The sequence below is a fragment of the Chionomys nivalis genome, chromosome 8, assembly GCF_950005125.1.
Source record: "Chionomys nivalis chromosome 8, mChiNiv1.1, whole genome shotgun sequence".
In the NCBI taxonomy this organism is placed as follows: domain Eukaryota; kingdom Metazoa; phylum Chordata; class Mammalia; order Rodentia; family Cricetidae; genus Chionomys; species Chionomys nivalis.
This window is the reverse complement of record NC_080093.1, coordinates 4,262,749-4,278,404: the sequence shown is the minus strand read 5'-3', so window position 1 is coordinate 4,278,404 and position 15,656 is coordinate 4,262,749. Positions and strand designations below refer to the sequence as shown.

Below are 15,656 nucleotides of genomic sequence, written 5' to 3'. Positions count from 1 at the left end.
TGTGGACCCAGTGAAGAGTCCAGAGGAAGGGCAAAGGGTATCAGGGAAGTCACCTAATCTGTCTTTGGGAGCTGGAGAGGGTCTCAACAGGGCTGTGTCATGCAGCTCTGCTATGGCTAGTTCTCATCTGGGTCTCTGGTCATGCAGCTCCCCTGTGGCTAGCTCTCATCCCGGTCTCCCTGGGCTGTGCCACACAGCTACCAGCTTCCTTCTTTGTACCTCCCTGTGCAGGACCAAGCAGGACCCATCTGACCCCATGCTCTCAGTGGCCACACTGCCCCAGCTGCCCACCAGGTCTAGAAGCAAGGCTGGACAGGAAGATGTGCAAGGAAAGGCCTCTTCTTACTCACAAGAGAGAGGTTTTGGCCGCACTCACAATACAGGAAACCCTTTCTGCATCCACATAGTCATAGGTGAACTCCTCTGGGTCTGTCTTGGAGCCTGATTCTGAGAGCAGGAGGCCTAGCCAGTGGCCCATCTCCTCTGAGGACTTGGCCTAGAAGAACACTGAGAGTCATGAACGCCATCCTAGCCAGTCCACCCCTAGGCCAGAATAGCTCACTCCCATCCCTACCAACAAGCACAAAACAGCCTTCATAGGACACCCCTGTTTTACCAGCACACTGTATCCCCAAGTGAACCCAAAGAGCATTTCCTGGTAGTGAGTGCCACAGTGCCACCCAGTGACATCCCAGACATCAGTGGGGAGCACCACATGTAATCTCTAGACACATGTTTCTAGATGCCAATACTACATTCCAGGGTAAGACTACGAAAGATTATCAAGAGTTGTCATCTTGTTTTTAGTCGTTGCTAAAATCGTTGGTTACGGAACAACTGTACACATTGTAGGTTGACCCTTTACTTCATGGGCAGTCACTGTCCCTTTTATTGTCTTAACCCATGCTTGCAAGACCACAGAGACACTTCCTAAGAAATAACAACGCTCAGTTTTGTTTTTGTTTATGACATTAATAATGTCAAGGAACAAAAAATAACCTAATCCAAGATCAAGAGGCCATATTAATTTACCAACTCAACCCCAGCCAGTCTGCTGTGTTTCCTTCTAGGGGACAACATCTCTAATCAACTACAGACAGGGACATTTCTATTCAAATGTCAGTATTGTTTCTATAAAAGCCACAGGCTACCCCTCTGGCATCATGACACATGTCCCCACCCCTCTGGAGATGCAGTTAGAATCCAAGCTTGAATTTTGGTCGGTGTGACGTTCACTGTCACCTTCATTGTCTGCTGAGTGGATATGGAAGGACCGATGAGACGCATTTCTGGGCATGTCTGTGAGGAAGTCCCACAAGGTTTAAATAAAGAGGGAGAAACACCCTGCACATGGATAGCACATCTATGGACTGGGGTCCAGCACCGGATACAAAGGAGATGCAGCTGAGCGCCAGCATCCGCCTGTCTCCTGGCTGCGGATGCCGTGACCGGTCACCTCACACCTCTGCTGTCACGCCTGCCCCCAGGATGCCATGAGTCAAATCAGTTTCTCCTCTAAGTTTTCCGTCAGCATTTGTTCACAGCCACAAGAAAAGGAAGACAATTCGTTTCTTTCCATTTCTTTCCTGTTGGATTTCTCAATACTGCTTTTTAAAGGTATCTCCTAGGTCACTGTCCCCACACTGGAAGGTGCAGAGACTTTCTGGTGGTCTAGGTCACTGTCCCCACTCTGGGCAGGTCAGCAGCTTCCTGGTGGTCTTATTTTTGTCACTTCTTGTCCATTTTCCATCTACACGTCCCCCAAACAGTAGCATTGTAACATCAGTTTGGATCATGTCATCTCTTCTGAACTCCTCCAAAGCTCCCGAGCTCTTAGGATACAAGCTCTATCCTTTTCCCAGCCTTGTGCTACACCAAGCGAACATTCATGGGGCCATTCTCCTTCCTTTAATCATAACTAGACACCTAATTGTGTAATTATTCAAATGTCCCCACACTACCAAACGAGAAAATAAGTTCTGAGGATAGAGGCCAGTTTTCTGTCATCCAATGAGACTAGTGGGTAAATGAATGGGTGAAGGTGTCTCTGTGCAGCCGGATTGGTCTAGACGTTTCAGCCACCAGAGGGCAGCATTGAAGCAGATTTTGGAAGACCCCTGGATCAGGACAGGAGTTAATGGGCAAGTGCTTACTTGTGAGCCAGAAACTTGGCCCCGCCTGCAGGCTCCTTGCAAGCTTGCATTATGTCATCTCTTGTTTTTGTAGCTGTACCAGGGCACGAACCCAAGGGCAGGGAGAGGCTGAAATGTAACTGTATCACAGAGCAAAGTCCTGATCCCAGATAAATCCCAACAGCCCTTGTTTTTGTGTACCTCTGGGTTCTGGTTGGTGACATATGTAGTGGCATTTCATTTGTATTTTAATAAATAAAGCTTGCCTTAGGATCAAAATAGTAAAACAGCCACGCTTTCAGCCTTACAGACCAGGCAGCAATAACACACACCTTTAACCACAGTAGCCTCAGTAGCTTGCCATAGAAGCCAGGTGGTGCATGCCCTTAATTACAGAACTAGAGAGGATTAAAAAACAGGAGGAGACGGCCCTCAGTCTCCATCCCATTCTGAGATTCTTGGAGGCAGGATCGCCATTTCGGACTGAGGTAGAGGCAAGAGCCAGTGATTCGCTGTTTTGCTTTTCTGACCTTTAGGTTGAATACTAATTTCTGTCTCTGAGTTTTTATTAATCGTGCTATAGGCATGCAAAGTAAACATCACTCCTTTGACTGTCAGAAGCCTCTCTGGTATCTGTGGGAGCTAAAAGTACCCCCTCATTGCCCCAAGTGCAGGAAGCCACCCATTGTCCCAACCCTGTAACAAAGCCACCTACCCTGAGGTCTGAACAAGAATGGACATTTAAAAAATGCAAAAAATGGCAGGTATGGAGGTAAATATAGCATGAAGCCACACTGATTCTGTCTCAGTGGGATCACGGTCCTCCGTGCGCCCACTGACAGCTGAGACTGCCCACCCTTGGCTGTCCTTCCCGCCAGCCCCACAGCCAGTGTACCTCAAGCTTGGCCAGCTCCTCGCCATTGTGGAGGATGCGGAAGGAGTACAGGTGGTCGGGGCAGGGGTCTGGAACCACTTCACAGCCCACCAAACTGAGGGGCTGCTGGGCAGCCTTGTTCCGGTTCCGGTCCTGGTAGAAGTGCAGGTGGCTGTCTCTAACGAAGCACCAACGTGACTTCCACTGGCTGTTGACCAGTACATTTAGGTAGCCTGCAGGAGGATACGTAGATGATAGGAGGATGAGGCCACCGGAGGGGACACATTGAAAGAGGACAAGTCTTCCAGCAAGGAGTGCTTTCCACCAAGGATGTGACTGCAAGGGTGGTGTGGGAGGTTCTTCTGTCTATGGGTTGCTTTTAATGAATAAAGAAACTGCCTTGGCCTGTTGATAGGGCAGAACTTAGGCAGAGAAAACTAGACTGCATGCTGGGAGAAGGAAGGCAGAAAGAGAGACGCCATGGAGCCGCCAGAGATGGACGCTTGGAATTTTACCCGGTAAGCCACTGTCACATGGCGATATACAGATTAATAGAAATGGGTTGATTAATATGTAAGAGTTAGCTAATAAGCTAGAGCTAATAGGCCAAGCAGTGATTTAAATAATACAGTTTCTGTGTGGTTATTTTGGTTCAGGTGGCCGGGACGAATAAACAGCCTCCTTCCAACACAGGGGGACCTAGAAAAACCACGTGTCTAGGGAAGGCACTGTCATCAGGCCTCTTTGAAGGTCACCTGTCTCAGAACCGGTCATGTCATGTCATCCTTGAGGCTGTGAATCTCAGACTACCTTGTTTTCTTCCTTTGGGTAAACAGGCCTACAGAGGCAGGGCAATACAGCCAGCTTTGTTCTTGGCACAAGTATGGCCAGAGAAATGTGAGATTTGTCCTCCATAGTAGAACTGGTGAGTACATGTGGAGGATGAAGGCTCCCCCACAAGACCTCATCTCCAGGGGGCTCTGTTTCAGCAGGCAACCCCTACTTCCCGTACTCAGGCCAAACCTCCTTGTTGCAGAGTCTGCTGTCGCCTCTGTTTTCCCAGCTCCCCGGATATGTGCTCCAGACCCAGGCCACAGTGTCTGGCCGTTCTCTTTCCTCCTGAGCAGGTGCGTCCACCCTTCTCTAGCCCTGACTCAGTCTACCTTCAGTTAGAAAGTCTAACGTCTAGCAACAAAACTAGGCTTCCATGCTGACCTCCCCTGGGCACATGTGCCTCTCCAAGAACTGCAGCAGTTCCTTTGCAGAACCCAGGTCTGCAGCCTGCAGCCTTCTGACCAGGGACCCTGCTCCCCTGTAGTGCATAGAAGCTACCAGAAGCAGGGTGCACCTTTCTCACTCATGGATGGTTTCATATATGTGTTCAGGTTCTCAGGAGAGACCAGCCCTTCTCCCCTTCCATTCCAAAGGTTTATTGAGTGCTATCACACACCTGCAAAGCCTTGTCCCTGAGGCAACAAAGATGAGGAAACCCTGGCTTCTAGGCCTCTACACACCTGTACGTGACAGGCTGCCTTCTTGCTGAGCCTCACCTCAACTGCACAGGCTTATGAAATAATAGGCCTTCTGCAGTCTCAGTGATTGGCAGCTGCTCTGGGCCCTAGCCAGATAAGTAGGCAGGAGAAGATGGTAGACAGCCACCCTCTGGCCCCACCCTCAGCTGGTCATGTGGTGGGTAGTGGAGATCATGTCTATCTCTACACCACAAAATGGAGGATAGAGAGACTAAAACCTGAGCTCTAAACAGAGGCTGCTGTGGCCATCACGGCTCTCTAAACAATAAGAATTTACACCAAGTGAAGCCACAGGTTAGTCCCGATCACCTGTGTCCTCACTACCGTGTCCCAGCCATAGGAAGAACATGGCACGGCTGCAGAAATAATCTGGTCACATCTCAGACAGTGATGCTCTGGGACCAGGCTCCTAGGGTGTGCACTAAGGGTGCAGTGACAGGCAGAGCCAGGCCACTCCCCAACCAGGGAAGCCGAGGCTCCAGAGTGATAGCCTTGTCTTTCACTTGCTGGCCTCAAAGCCTCAAGCAACGAGAACTGGGGTCTCACGAATGAGCTCAGGAGTGGGACAGAGAAAATGACCCAGAGGCGAGCAGTAATGGCCTCTAAGCCACAGAGAGGGCTGCAGCCAGAAGCCCCAGCCTAGGAATTAAGGTATTTCACACCAGGATAAATTTTTAGGCCTGGCCTGTCTCCCTCCTGATATCAGTTACTCCAAGCATGAGTAAGAGAAGAAGAGAGAACCTGGAGGAACCTGGCAGCGCCCACACCTGCCCTCTGAGCCTGCCATTCGGGCTTTGCCAACAGATCATACCTGTTCCTATCACAGAGGGTTTTCTCCAGTTCTCAGGCAGTTCAACCTACTTAACTCCCACCCACCCTCCAAGGGCAGGTCCATGAAGCTATCCCTGGTCACAGGGCATGAATCCTGGTGACTATGAAGATGGTCCCGTGTGTGTTCAGGTAAAGGACACTGTCTGCCACAGCCCACAGCACAGAGAAAACAAACAGTATGCTCAAGGGAACAACGAGATGGCACCAAGCACCTTCCCCTCACTTCCTCAAAGACCCAACACTATAGCAGGACAGAACCTGGTGAAGCATAAAGAACAACCCACAGGGAAGACGAACCCAAACCCCAGCTTTGTGTGCTCTCTAGCCAGCCCCAGAATCCTCTGCCTTCTCTTTTTGGGCTTGCCATCTAAGATAGGCACCACCACAGTGAAGAAGCCCAGGGTCCTGGTGGTCACCATGGGTCTTACTTGATGTCTCGAGGGATCTCTCTGGGGGCTCCAGGGAGGTGGACTTCTTCCTGCCCAGGTTCATCAGGTTGCTCAGTTTGAGGCCAGCAGAACACTTCTTCTTGACTGTCATGACCAGAGAGAAAGTTGTCAGTGTTGGGCACAGCCTACCCGCACGCAAACCTTCCCCTCTCATCCCACCCAGCCTATATACACTCGTGCACACACACATGCACGGGTGGTCATGCACATAGACATCTTCTCCACATGAGAATCAACAGGCCAAGTCAGCTATTCCCAAAGTCATGCACACATGGGGATAACAAGCGTCTTGGTGTAGGTGAACCCTGGGAATCTTTACAGACAGCGTGGCCTCAAAGACATCTCAAATAGGACTGGAAAACAGAGCTGGAGAAGGTTCTCACTCCCCCAGGCTATGGCAAAACTTAACTTTGGTTTGGCCCTCTCTCCTTTCATTCTTTTGGAGGCTATATTAGAATCAGCTACTGCCAAAACAACTAGGGTTGAGCCGGACAGTCAGGTCTCACACCTGGACGACCATTGCCCTCTCACCCATGAGGTAAAGGGCCATAGCCTGCTTACCATCTTTGGTCTCTGGGACCTCAGGGTGGCCATCAATGGAGCTCCCATACTCTGAAGCTGGTAGGTACTTCTCAGCTATATCTGGCTGTGGACAACAAAGAGATGGACAGGGGTCACCCACTGGGAACCGAGGACTGGAAAACTAAAGTTTCAAGGGAAAAAGATGGCTCTTGTGAGACCGTGCAACCAAACCTCTTCCAACCAGCACTGAGGTCACCGGTAGGACACTGGCCAAGCTGCCTTTTGGGGCTCTCTGGAGTATCTACTATCACCCTCCTTCCTAAGAACCACATTCCACCATCCTCAGGGTACCTCCCCTCCAAATACCTGTGGACCTGATTTGACAGTGGGCCCATGACCAGCAGGAAGCTGGGCCTGCAGGGAGGACCGCCATCCTCAAGCAGGGGGAAGGGAACCCAAACTCATTCCTGTTGGCAGTCAAACAGTGAGACCCCAAAGACACCCCTTGCTGAGCTGTAGGGCTTTCCATGTGGCCTTTAGCCTTTCAGAGCGCCTCCCCTCCTTGTCTTCCTCCTTCTCCTTGCTTAAGTGTTATGTGTACCTCTTGTTTCCTGCCCTGCCAGCTAGGGACACAAGCTGAGACAATCGCACTCCTGTGACTGTTGTGTGCTCTCTGCCTGAGACAACCACGCCCCTGTGACTGTTGTGTGCTCTCTACCTGAGACAACCATGCCCATGACTATTCTGTGCCTGAGACAACCGTGCCCCCGTGACTGTTGCGTGCCTCCTGCCTTTTGACATTTAGGAATAGGATAGGAAGGTTTACCCACAGCTGGTTCCACTTAGTCCAGCTTCCTTGATCCTTAAAACCAAAGTTCCCCAGAGTGCTGTGCCAGGTGGCCCTGCAGCCATTGGCTGGGTCTGCATAGGGATGACTCCACCTGGAGGCAAGAGGCTGGTGGGCGGGCAGCCTCAGGCTTGCACAATAAATCTCCAGCTTATTATTAGAATATAGACTAATTCACAATAGCCAAATTGCAAGATCAGCCTAGATTCCATCCACAGATGATTAAAGGGAGTGTGGTCCATAAACACCATGGAGTTTTATTCAACCATGAAGAAGAAATACAATTGCATCACTTACAGAAGAAAATGAATACAGTTGGAGATTGGAGAAAAATAATCAGACTCAGACAAACACTGCATGGGCCCCTCAGTTCTATACAGATACATAAAATAATTTATATATGCCATGGGAATGGCAGCAGCGCTGTGGGGGCAGGGAAGCCAAGGAGACGAGCGGATGGAGATGCCTGATGCACTTGTATGAACATGTCATCTGAAACCCATCCCTGTGTGCAATGAGCTTCGTTCATAAAAAAGGACATGGGGCAAGGTGATTTTTGTTTCAATAACATTTTCCCCTCAACAGGACAACCGTGAGGTCTCCACGCGTTTCACCCTTTTTCCCGCCAAGCCCCCTTCCTGCTCTCACTTACCCAAGCATTGTGTGTTTCTTATTAATTGGGCTGCAGTACAAGAATGAAAAACGAGGCTTTCCATTTTAACTCTGAATTTTCACTAAGGGGGCACAGAATCGGACCTTCCCTCTGGGCAGGGCAGAGCCTTACTTTCTGACAGTTCAAGCGCTGGGTATCTGGTGTGTACTGGTTTCCCTCCGCGGCTCCTTCGTAAGGCAGGCCACTCACTTCCTGGATGACCTGGATTGGAGAAGCACTGTGATGGTCATGGCCCTTGCACGGCCCTGCTGCCTGGTCCTCAGGGCAGGGTAACGTGGGGCCTCAAGAGAGAGAACCTCTGAGAACAAAAGCTCCCCACCTATGCCCTGACTGCAGCCCCCAAATGTTCCGAGGACACAGTTGTCCACTGATACACTTCCCGCAGGAACCCCCTGATCTGGGGTGCAAGTACCTCTGTATCCATGGACACTATGGTCCCCTACTGCCACCCGAGGGCAAGGACTCTGTCCTGTTGTGAGTGTCATGAGTTGTAAGTGTACACTTGTTGATGCTTCCCTGACTTTCTAAGTCTGTGGGCCCAGGGCTGTGGTCTCCGCACCTTTTGGAAGCAGGCTTGGATACTGCTTTGATCTGATATAAACTCTGTGGCCACCAGCCATGGACCACGTCAACTGGTACTTGGTGCCCAGCCTGTGGACACACAGGTCAGAGGTGGCCCTGACCTCACTAAGCAGTTCTGCATCCCCCTTCTGAGCCCAGGACCACCTGGGAGATTCCCAGAGGGGTAAGACAGTGAAGAAGACAGATGTGTGCATGCACAGCTGTGCACACCCACACCCACAACCCCTTACAGTAACCTTTTGGAAGCAGTGAGAGCAATTTCAAGGACCCTCCATTTTCAATCTCTGTCTACAACAGTCTGTGGGAGTGAGTCTGAAATTAAAGTAGGCAAAGAATTGGAAGCAGGGCTCTGAGGATGGGGAGACAAGGGTTTCTCATGTCCCAGCCTGTCTCCAACTAGGAGCTCAGATCCATGAAGGAAATGCAGTCTTTCCTAGGAGGAAGGCAGGTCCTGGAATCAGCAGCTTTGTCATGTGACCCCAGCGTAGCCTCAGTCACTCCTTCGGCAACATTAGACAACATAGCTGGGAGGACTCAGTGTGAATATTGAGTACGAGACAGGCTGCGCCATCATTCCTGTCCTTGTTAGCTTAGACCAGAATACACGGAGGCCCTGCTTGGGAAGGGAGCTGACCAGGCCTGCTGTGCTGCAGGCATGGGCAGCTTCCTGAAGCCAGGCAACCTCTGCACTCATCTGCAGCGAGGAGAGGGTTCTCTGTGCATCTCAGACACAGAGCTGGTGTCGTCTGCACAGTGTTCTTGTCCTTGAAGCCTCCAGCAAGAGCTGTAGGACCAAGCCGAGAGAATGGGCGTCCGGGGAAGGATAGGCAGGGCTGAGCAGACAGAGGAATGGTCCTGGGAACTAAACATAGGAGCAGTGCACATGCACATATTCCTGTACACGGACATGCTCATAAACATGTGTGCAGTGTCCGTGTATGCTAGAGTGTATGTGTGCACACGTGTGAGTACCTGTGTGGACTTACAAGGATGAGGATGGGCAGGACTGCCAGAAACCAAAAGGGAGAGCTGGGCAAGAGAAAGGAGTTCAACTAGCAACTCAGCCCTGGGTCCCAGGAACACCGCAGAGCCAGCCCAGCCCGTTGCATTCTCTGGGCTTCATCTGGCCAAGTATCCTGCACTTGGTATACGTTGGACCCAGTGCTAAGCACTTACATGCAGTAAAACACCAGCTTAAGATCATTTCACATGCATGCACATGCGTGTGTGCATGTGCGCACACATACACACACACAACACATGTGCTTGCGCGCACGCCAGGCTTTACCTTTCCAGAGTCAAATCATCACTCAGGAATCCTCCAAATCCAACCTGCACACATCTATACAGTGACCTCTCTGTTCTACATGACGGTCTATAAGCACCTGAAACTCCTTCAGGAAGAACTGAAGCACATGTCAGTCCCTCCTAGGAGACTGGCTTGGCCAGACTTCTCAGAACATTTAGTGGTTTTCACCAAAACAACTTGTCAGCTGGGCAGTGCTGGTGCACCCCTTTAATCCCAGCACTCTGGGAGCAGAGGCAGGTGAATCTCTGTAAGTTCGAGACCAGTCTGGTCTACAGAGTTAGTTCGGAACAGCCAAGACTACACAAAGAAACCCTGTCTTGGAAAAAACACAAACAACAACAAAATAGAAACAAAAACATCTTGTCAGCTTCAGACCTGGGGTACTCAGCACACGGGGTTGCTGGTACCTGTGTAGGTACCGTTTTCAGTCGTATTTTAATGACGCACTTCAGATTCTTTTCTGGCAGGCTCATGGTGATGACTATACTCAGCCAGGAGGGGTGGGGTGGTGGACACAACACCACAAATAGCTAACGTGGGCACGATGGTGGAACATGTGGTAGGAGGGAGGGGGCGGGTAGTCCTAGCTCTCACTGCGAAGACCAGGGGCCCTGCAGGCCTCTGAGATCTTGCTGAACTGTGAGTGTGAGTCTTTTCTGCTTCAAATAGCTTCTGGATCCACCATGCTCAACATCTTTAACTAGGCAGGAAGTCCCTCCCCAGGTACTTCCTCATCACAGAGTACACAAAGGTAGAGCTGCTAAGACACATCTAAGGCAGCAGGAATCACAATGCTGTGTAGACAGCCCCGAATCCACAGTCCAGCTGCAACTCCTTTACCAGGTGACAGCTACCTCAACCTTCATCTTCAGTCCCATAAAACAGGCTCGTCAAGCCTGCCCAACCGCACCAATGCTAAACCTGCTCGAAGCCCACAGTCCATGCGGGTCCTTCACAGAGGCAGCAGACACCCAGTATCCTTCCTGATGGAGGGATGTAATGCCTCGTCAGAAGGAAGATCGCAAAGAGATTCCAACAACAGCCATTCCCGGCTTCTAAGGAATCTGACTGAGCAGCGGAACTCTGTATCTGGTCCATGACGCTGATCATCAATACCCAGAATGCTAGAAGTCCTGAGCACCTGAGAGATCATAGACCCTGTCTACTCTCGACCACATCATCCGCCCCTTTGGAAGAAGCTGGGGGCCAGAACTTCAGGAGCGGTCCACTTGAGCACTGGGGGAAGCAGCTAGCTGCCTAGTGCATTCTCCTTACCCGAAGCCACTGCTCGGCTTGGTCCTTGCTCTGCAGGCCCAGCACAATCACGTCGGCATTCATCGGCGTGATCTTCAGCTTGTGTTCCTTCTTCCGCACGTGTTTCTCCTTGTGCACCACGCTGCTCCCCAGCAAGTTCACGTCCAGCTGAGGGCTGTGATCTTTGGATGATTTGTAGCACTGGAATAAAAATGTAAAAAGATGCTACTTTCCTGGGGGTACGGGGGTGGATTCCACACAGGAGAGGCCTTGAACGCTGAAGTGCCTCCTCTCCTTCATGAGCCTGACCATGGCCCCAAGCCATAGGGTTGGATGCCCCGAGGCAGGCCCTTGAGGCCTCTCTCTCTCTCTCTCTCTCTCTCTCTCTCTCTCTCTCTCCTTCAAGCTTCCTTCTCCCTGATATCGATCGGGGATGCTCCAGGACCTGAATTACGCAAACAGTTCTCCATTGCCCTGGCCTCGGAGAAGGGGTCTCCTCAGGTGTCACTTGGTCTGCTCTCTGGTGGGTCACAGAGATGTACAATGGCTTCATGAAGTCACTTCCCTTAATGACTGTTGTCTAGCTTGTGTAAGAACCTATGATGCTCACACAGTAATGACCTTACCTGAGGACACATTTCTCAGAATGTGTCACCCACGACGCGGCATATGACTGTCTCACTTCTCCACAGTGACAAACTTCATTGATTTCTGCCTTTCTGCATGCCTTAGCTTCCCCAGAAAAAGATCCATTGGGCATGAAAATCAAACTTACAGTCTGCCTTGCCAGATGCTAGAACTCACAGGAAGGGACCCTTACCTTTACCAGGGAAGATATGCTGCCTTTTAGTATCTCATTGCAAAATGGAGGTCCTCACAGGACAGCTAGCGAGACCACCCAGAATAACAAAATGACATCTGGAGTAAGCTGGGCATATGTGGCCCGAGGGAAGGTGTTTGTAAAGACCTCGTGAAACTTTAGGTCAGGACACAAAGCTGCCAGCATTTGCTGTTTTTGAGGCAGAGTCCCGCTGCGATGCCCAGGCTGGCCTTGAGTTCCGAAACTCAAATCGCAGCTGACCAGCCACACCTAGTTCAGAGCTGTGAAGTTTTTATTTAAACTGTCAGGAAGTGGTACTATTGTCAGAGTCAAGTCTGGTTCCTCTGCAGGTTTTGGCTTAGAATAGGTGGCGCTAAGTCTTGTAGCTCTTGGGATGGTTCCAACAATCCTCAGGTTGTTCAGACCAAAACAGGAGCTGGGCTGAGGGAGCTACTCGGTTTGCACGCCATCAGATTGATGAGAACCAAGGAGAGAGAAGAGAGAGAGAGAGAGAGAGAGAGAGAGAGAGAGAGAGAGAGAGAGAGAGAGAAAGAGAGAGAGAGAGAGAGAAGCAGCAGCAGCAAGGAGACCACTATGTCGGCAAGTGACCGTTATCTCAGTACTGCCTGGAGACTGCATCAAGGGAATGATGAGTTCAAGACCTGCCTCGGTTACATGGTGAGACCCTGCCTCTACCCCCTCCCTAAAATAAGCAGCGTGCAAGTGACAGGGATGAGCACTCTTCCTGCTTTGATAGCTGACTTAAAAACTACTAGACCTTCCTAGTGCAGACAAAATACATTCATCTGCACATGGAAAACTTTGCACATTGAGAGAAAGGTGAAACTCTCCTGTTGTCAAATGCTCTACCCCCAATGTCATATCAGAGAGCACCCCCTCTCCCACCCCTCCCGACCCCAGGAAACAAGAAGAGGACTGACCAAAAGCCTGGTGTCCCTGATCACACAGAGCTGCTTGGCCCACTGGCCCAGCCACTTCTTGCGCCACAGGAAGGCACAGATGCGGGCATCACGCATCAGCTCAATGCTGGCCTCGGGCGAGGGCCACTGGTAGGGGGCTGCCTTGCCTTTGCTGTTCTCCTCTTCATCGTAGGACTCATAGGAGCTGCTCACGGCCTCTCCGTCCTCTGCAAGAAAGACCCGCCCAGTCAGTCAGAGCCCAGCTGGGCAAGAGGATTAGCGCCTAAGAAACACTCCAGAGAGTAGCAAGCAGGAGCAGCTGGGGACCCCCGGGCTTCCATCCACCTGGCCCTCCCATCCTTGAAACAGCTCAATGACTTTCCACCCCCACCCACTGGAAGGAACTTCTCAGATGCTGACTCAGACCACAGAGCACATTTCCCTGCCCAAATCCTATCTGCGTGGATCCCTGACAAGCTGATGAGCTGCAGCTGCCCTGCCAATGAACCGTGTGCTTGCCCTATGGGCCTCTGGCGCCTTAGCCAGTAGAGGATCCAGGTTCCAGGCTGGGTCTAGCTCTGCTCCAGGTCTTGGAGGGGCCTGTCTCCTCAGGAGGGAAAAAAGAGTAGGAAAGAGGCTGTCTTTCCTCATTTAGGGTGTGGTCGTGTACACCTTTAATCTCAGCACTGGCTAAGCAAAGGCAGGCAGAGGTCTGTGAGCTCCAGGCCATCTTGGTCTACACATTAAGGCCTTATCTAAGAGGAAAAAAGAACAATAACAAGAACAATGTACTGGGTCCTGGTCAGAGCCTCTCTTGACATACCTGCCAGGTCCTCAGGCCATGTGCCTTCTTCTTAGACCAGCCCCCGGCGCCTTACCTGGGCTCTGTCTTACGGTTTCTCCTACTGTCGGCCAGAGGCTGCTTTACGTTCTATCTTAAAGAATCCTTCAGCCTAGCACAGTAGAAACTGCGTGATTGGCTGCACGCTTCACCATGTCCTTCTAGTTCATATCCCCACTGTCCTGCAAGCGTGGTACTCTTCTCCAGCCTCACCACTGTGATCAAGGCCAGCGAAACCATGTGGAAAAAGTCAGTCTACCTCCTACCCATGCATCTATCCATTCATGCATCCATGCATGCATTTATCCATCCACTGATGTATCCAGTCATCCATGCATCCACCCATCCATGCATCCATCATCTATATATCAATATATTCATCTACGCATCTTTTAAAAAGTATTATGGAAAAGAAAAGGGGACTCTGGATTCCCATGTCAACCCCTATCTAGTGTTCTTGATACTCTACCTGAACCCCCAGTGGACAAGGAGCCCAATATTCTCTCATTGCTAGACACTCCTCTCTACTCAGAAAATCAGCCCTAATTGCTGCTTCTCTGTGCCCTCATATAGCAGTTCCTTGTCTGTCCCTGAGGCAAACAGAACAACAGCTCCTCCATCCCTTGACTCGCTTCAAGAGACAAGTCATGGGGCCCCATTTTATCTTATTAGCTGGGTTCCTGCATATTAGTTAAACAGAGTTGCAATTAAATTAGAATATAGATAGGAAAGAGGCATGGGGCTACTGTGAACTTGTTCCAGTCATTGTGCCAAAGAACAAAATTAACTTTGTTTCAATATTTCTAAAAATAGCACTTTAAATATTTCCATAACAGTTTCCTTTCAAAGCAGTATGGTGCTGCTCATCTTCCTGGCTTACCAAATACACATAAAACAAAATAACCAGTTTATAATTCATGCCTGCTTTATCTATTAAGAAATATGGAAAATCATGACACTTCCCAGAGGGGCACCCTAAACCCTGGTGTTTAGTATTGTGAACTCACACAAACCTCTCAGAAAGTGGCCTGCCCGCCCGATGTTTTGAGTCATAGGGCACGCATACTTTCTCACCCAATAATCCGGGTCCTGGGAGCTTATCCTGGGAAACTAACTTTCAAAAAAAAGAAGAAGAGGAGAAGCCAGCAAGATGATTCACTGGGCAAGAGTGCTTGCTGCCAAGCTTGGCATCTGACCTCCACACATGTACATGTAGCATGTGCATGTAGCATGTGCATGTAGCATGTGCATGCCCCCACCTGCTACATCTCACTCTTAAAAAAAAAAAAGTAAATGTAAAAATTAAAAGAGGAGGAAGGTTAGGTTGAGCTCTTGCCTAACCTGCACAAGGCCCTCAGCTAGATCCCAGCACCAAAATAGATAACTCTTTAAAAAGAGTAAAAAGGGACATTCCAGCATTAACATTCACTGGAGTGTTGCTTAGTAGCCAGCAGCAGGGGGCTGCCTAAGTCAGTGTGATTTCATCCACTTGGAAGCATTCATATACCCACAATCAATTAAAGCCCTGAAAACGAGTCTACAACTCAGTAACTCCCTATCAGAAGAGGACAGAGGGAGACAGAACTGCAAGCATGCTTGTAGATAGACCACAAGGCAACAGAGAACTCAGGTACGCATGCAGATAGACACAAGGCAACAAAGAACTTAAGTACGCATGCAGATAGACACAAGGCAACAGAGAACTCAGGTACGCATGCAGATAGACCACAAGGCAACAGAGAACTCAGGTACACATGCAGATAGACACAAGGCAACAGAGAACTCAGGTACGCTTGCTGACAGACCACAAGGCAACAGAGAACTCAGGGGCTTCATTGGAGAGGAAGATGGTGGGGCCAGGGGACTTAGGGGAACTTTCCTGAGTTCTCAGTATTGTAGCACCTATAAAAGGGGAAATGAGAAGAGTGACCCGTGTCACTGGGGTTCTTCCTTCCAGAGCAAGAACGAGCCAGGAGAAGCTGCAAAGCCAGGTGTGAATGCTCTGGCTCTGTCCCCAGTGCCCAGTGTGTGCTTCTGAGATGGCCCTGCACGCCTGGTGGGGAGTTCTGA

The 15,656-nt window shown here is 50.3% G+C and overlaps 1 protein-coding gene across 3 annotated transcripts in view; it reads right to left on the bottom strand.

Moving 5' to 3' along the window:
• The window catches only part of Afap1l2 (actin filament associated protein 1 like 2), a 103,937-nt gene that overhangs the window by 6,756 nt on the left and 81,525 nt on the right, over positions 1-15,656 (bottom strand). For all 3 annotated transcript variants that reach the window (XM_057778589.1, XM_057778590.1, XM_057778591.1), the window contains 7 exons: positions 12,767-12,972; positions 11,027-11,206; positions 7,972-8,061; positions 6,380-6,464; positions 5,798-5,902; positions 3,028-3,239; positions 351-496 (listed from right to left, as the gene is read on the bottom strand). In XM_057778589.1, the coding sequence (XP_057634572.1) occupies positions 351-496; positions 3,028-3,239; positions 5,798-5,902; positions 6,380-6,464; positions 7,972-8,061; positions 11,027-11,206; positions 12,767-12,972 (1,024 nt within the window). The remainder of the gene's footprint in view (positions 1-350; positions 497-3,027; positions 3,240-5,797; positions 5,903-6,379; positions 6,465-7,971; positions 8,062-11,026; positions 11,207-12,766; positions 12,973-15,656) is intronic.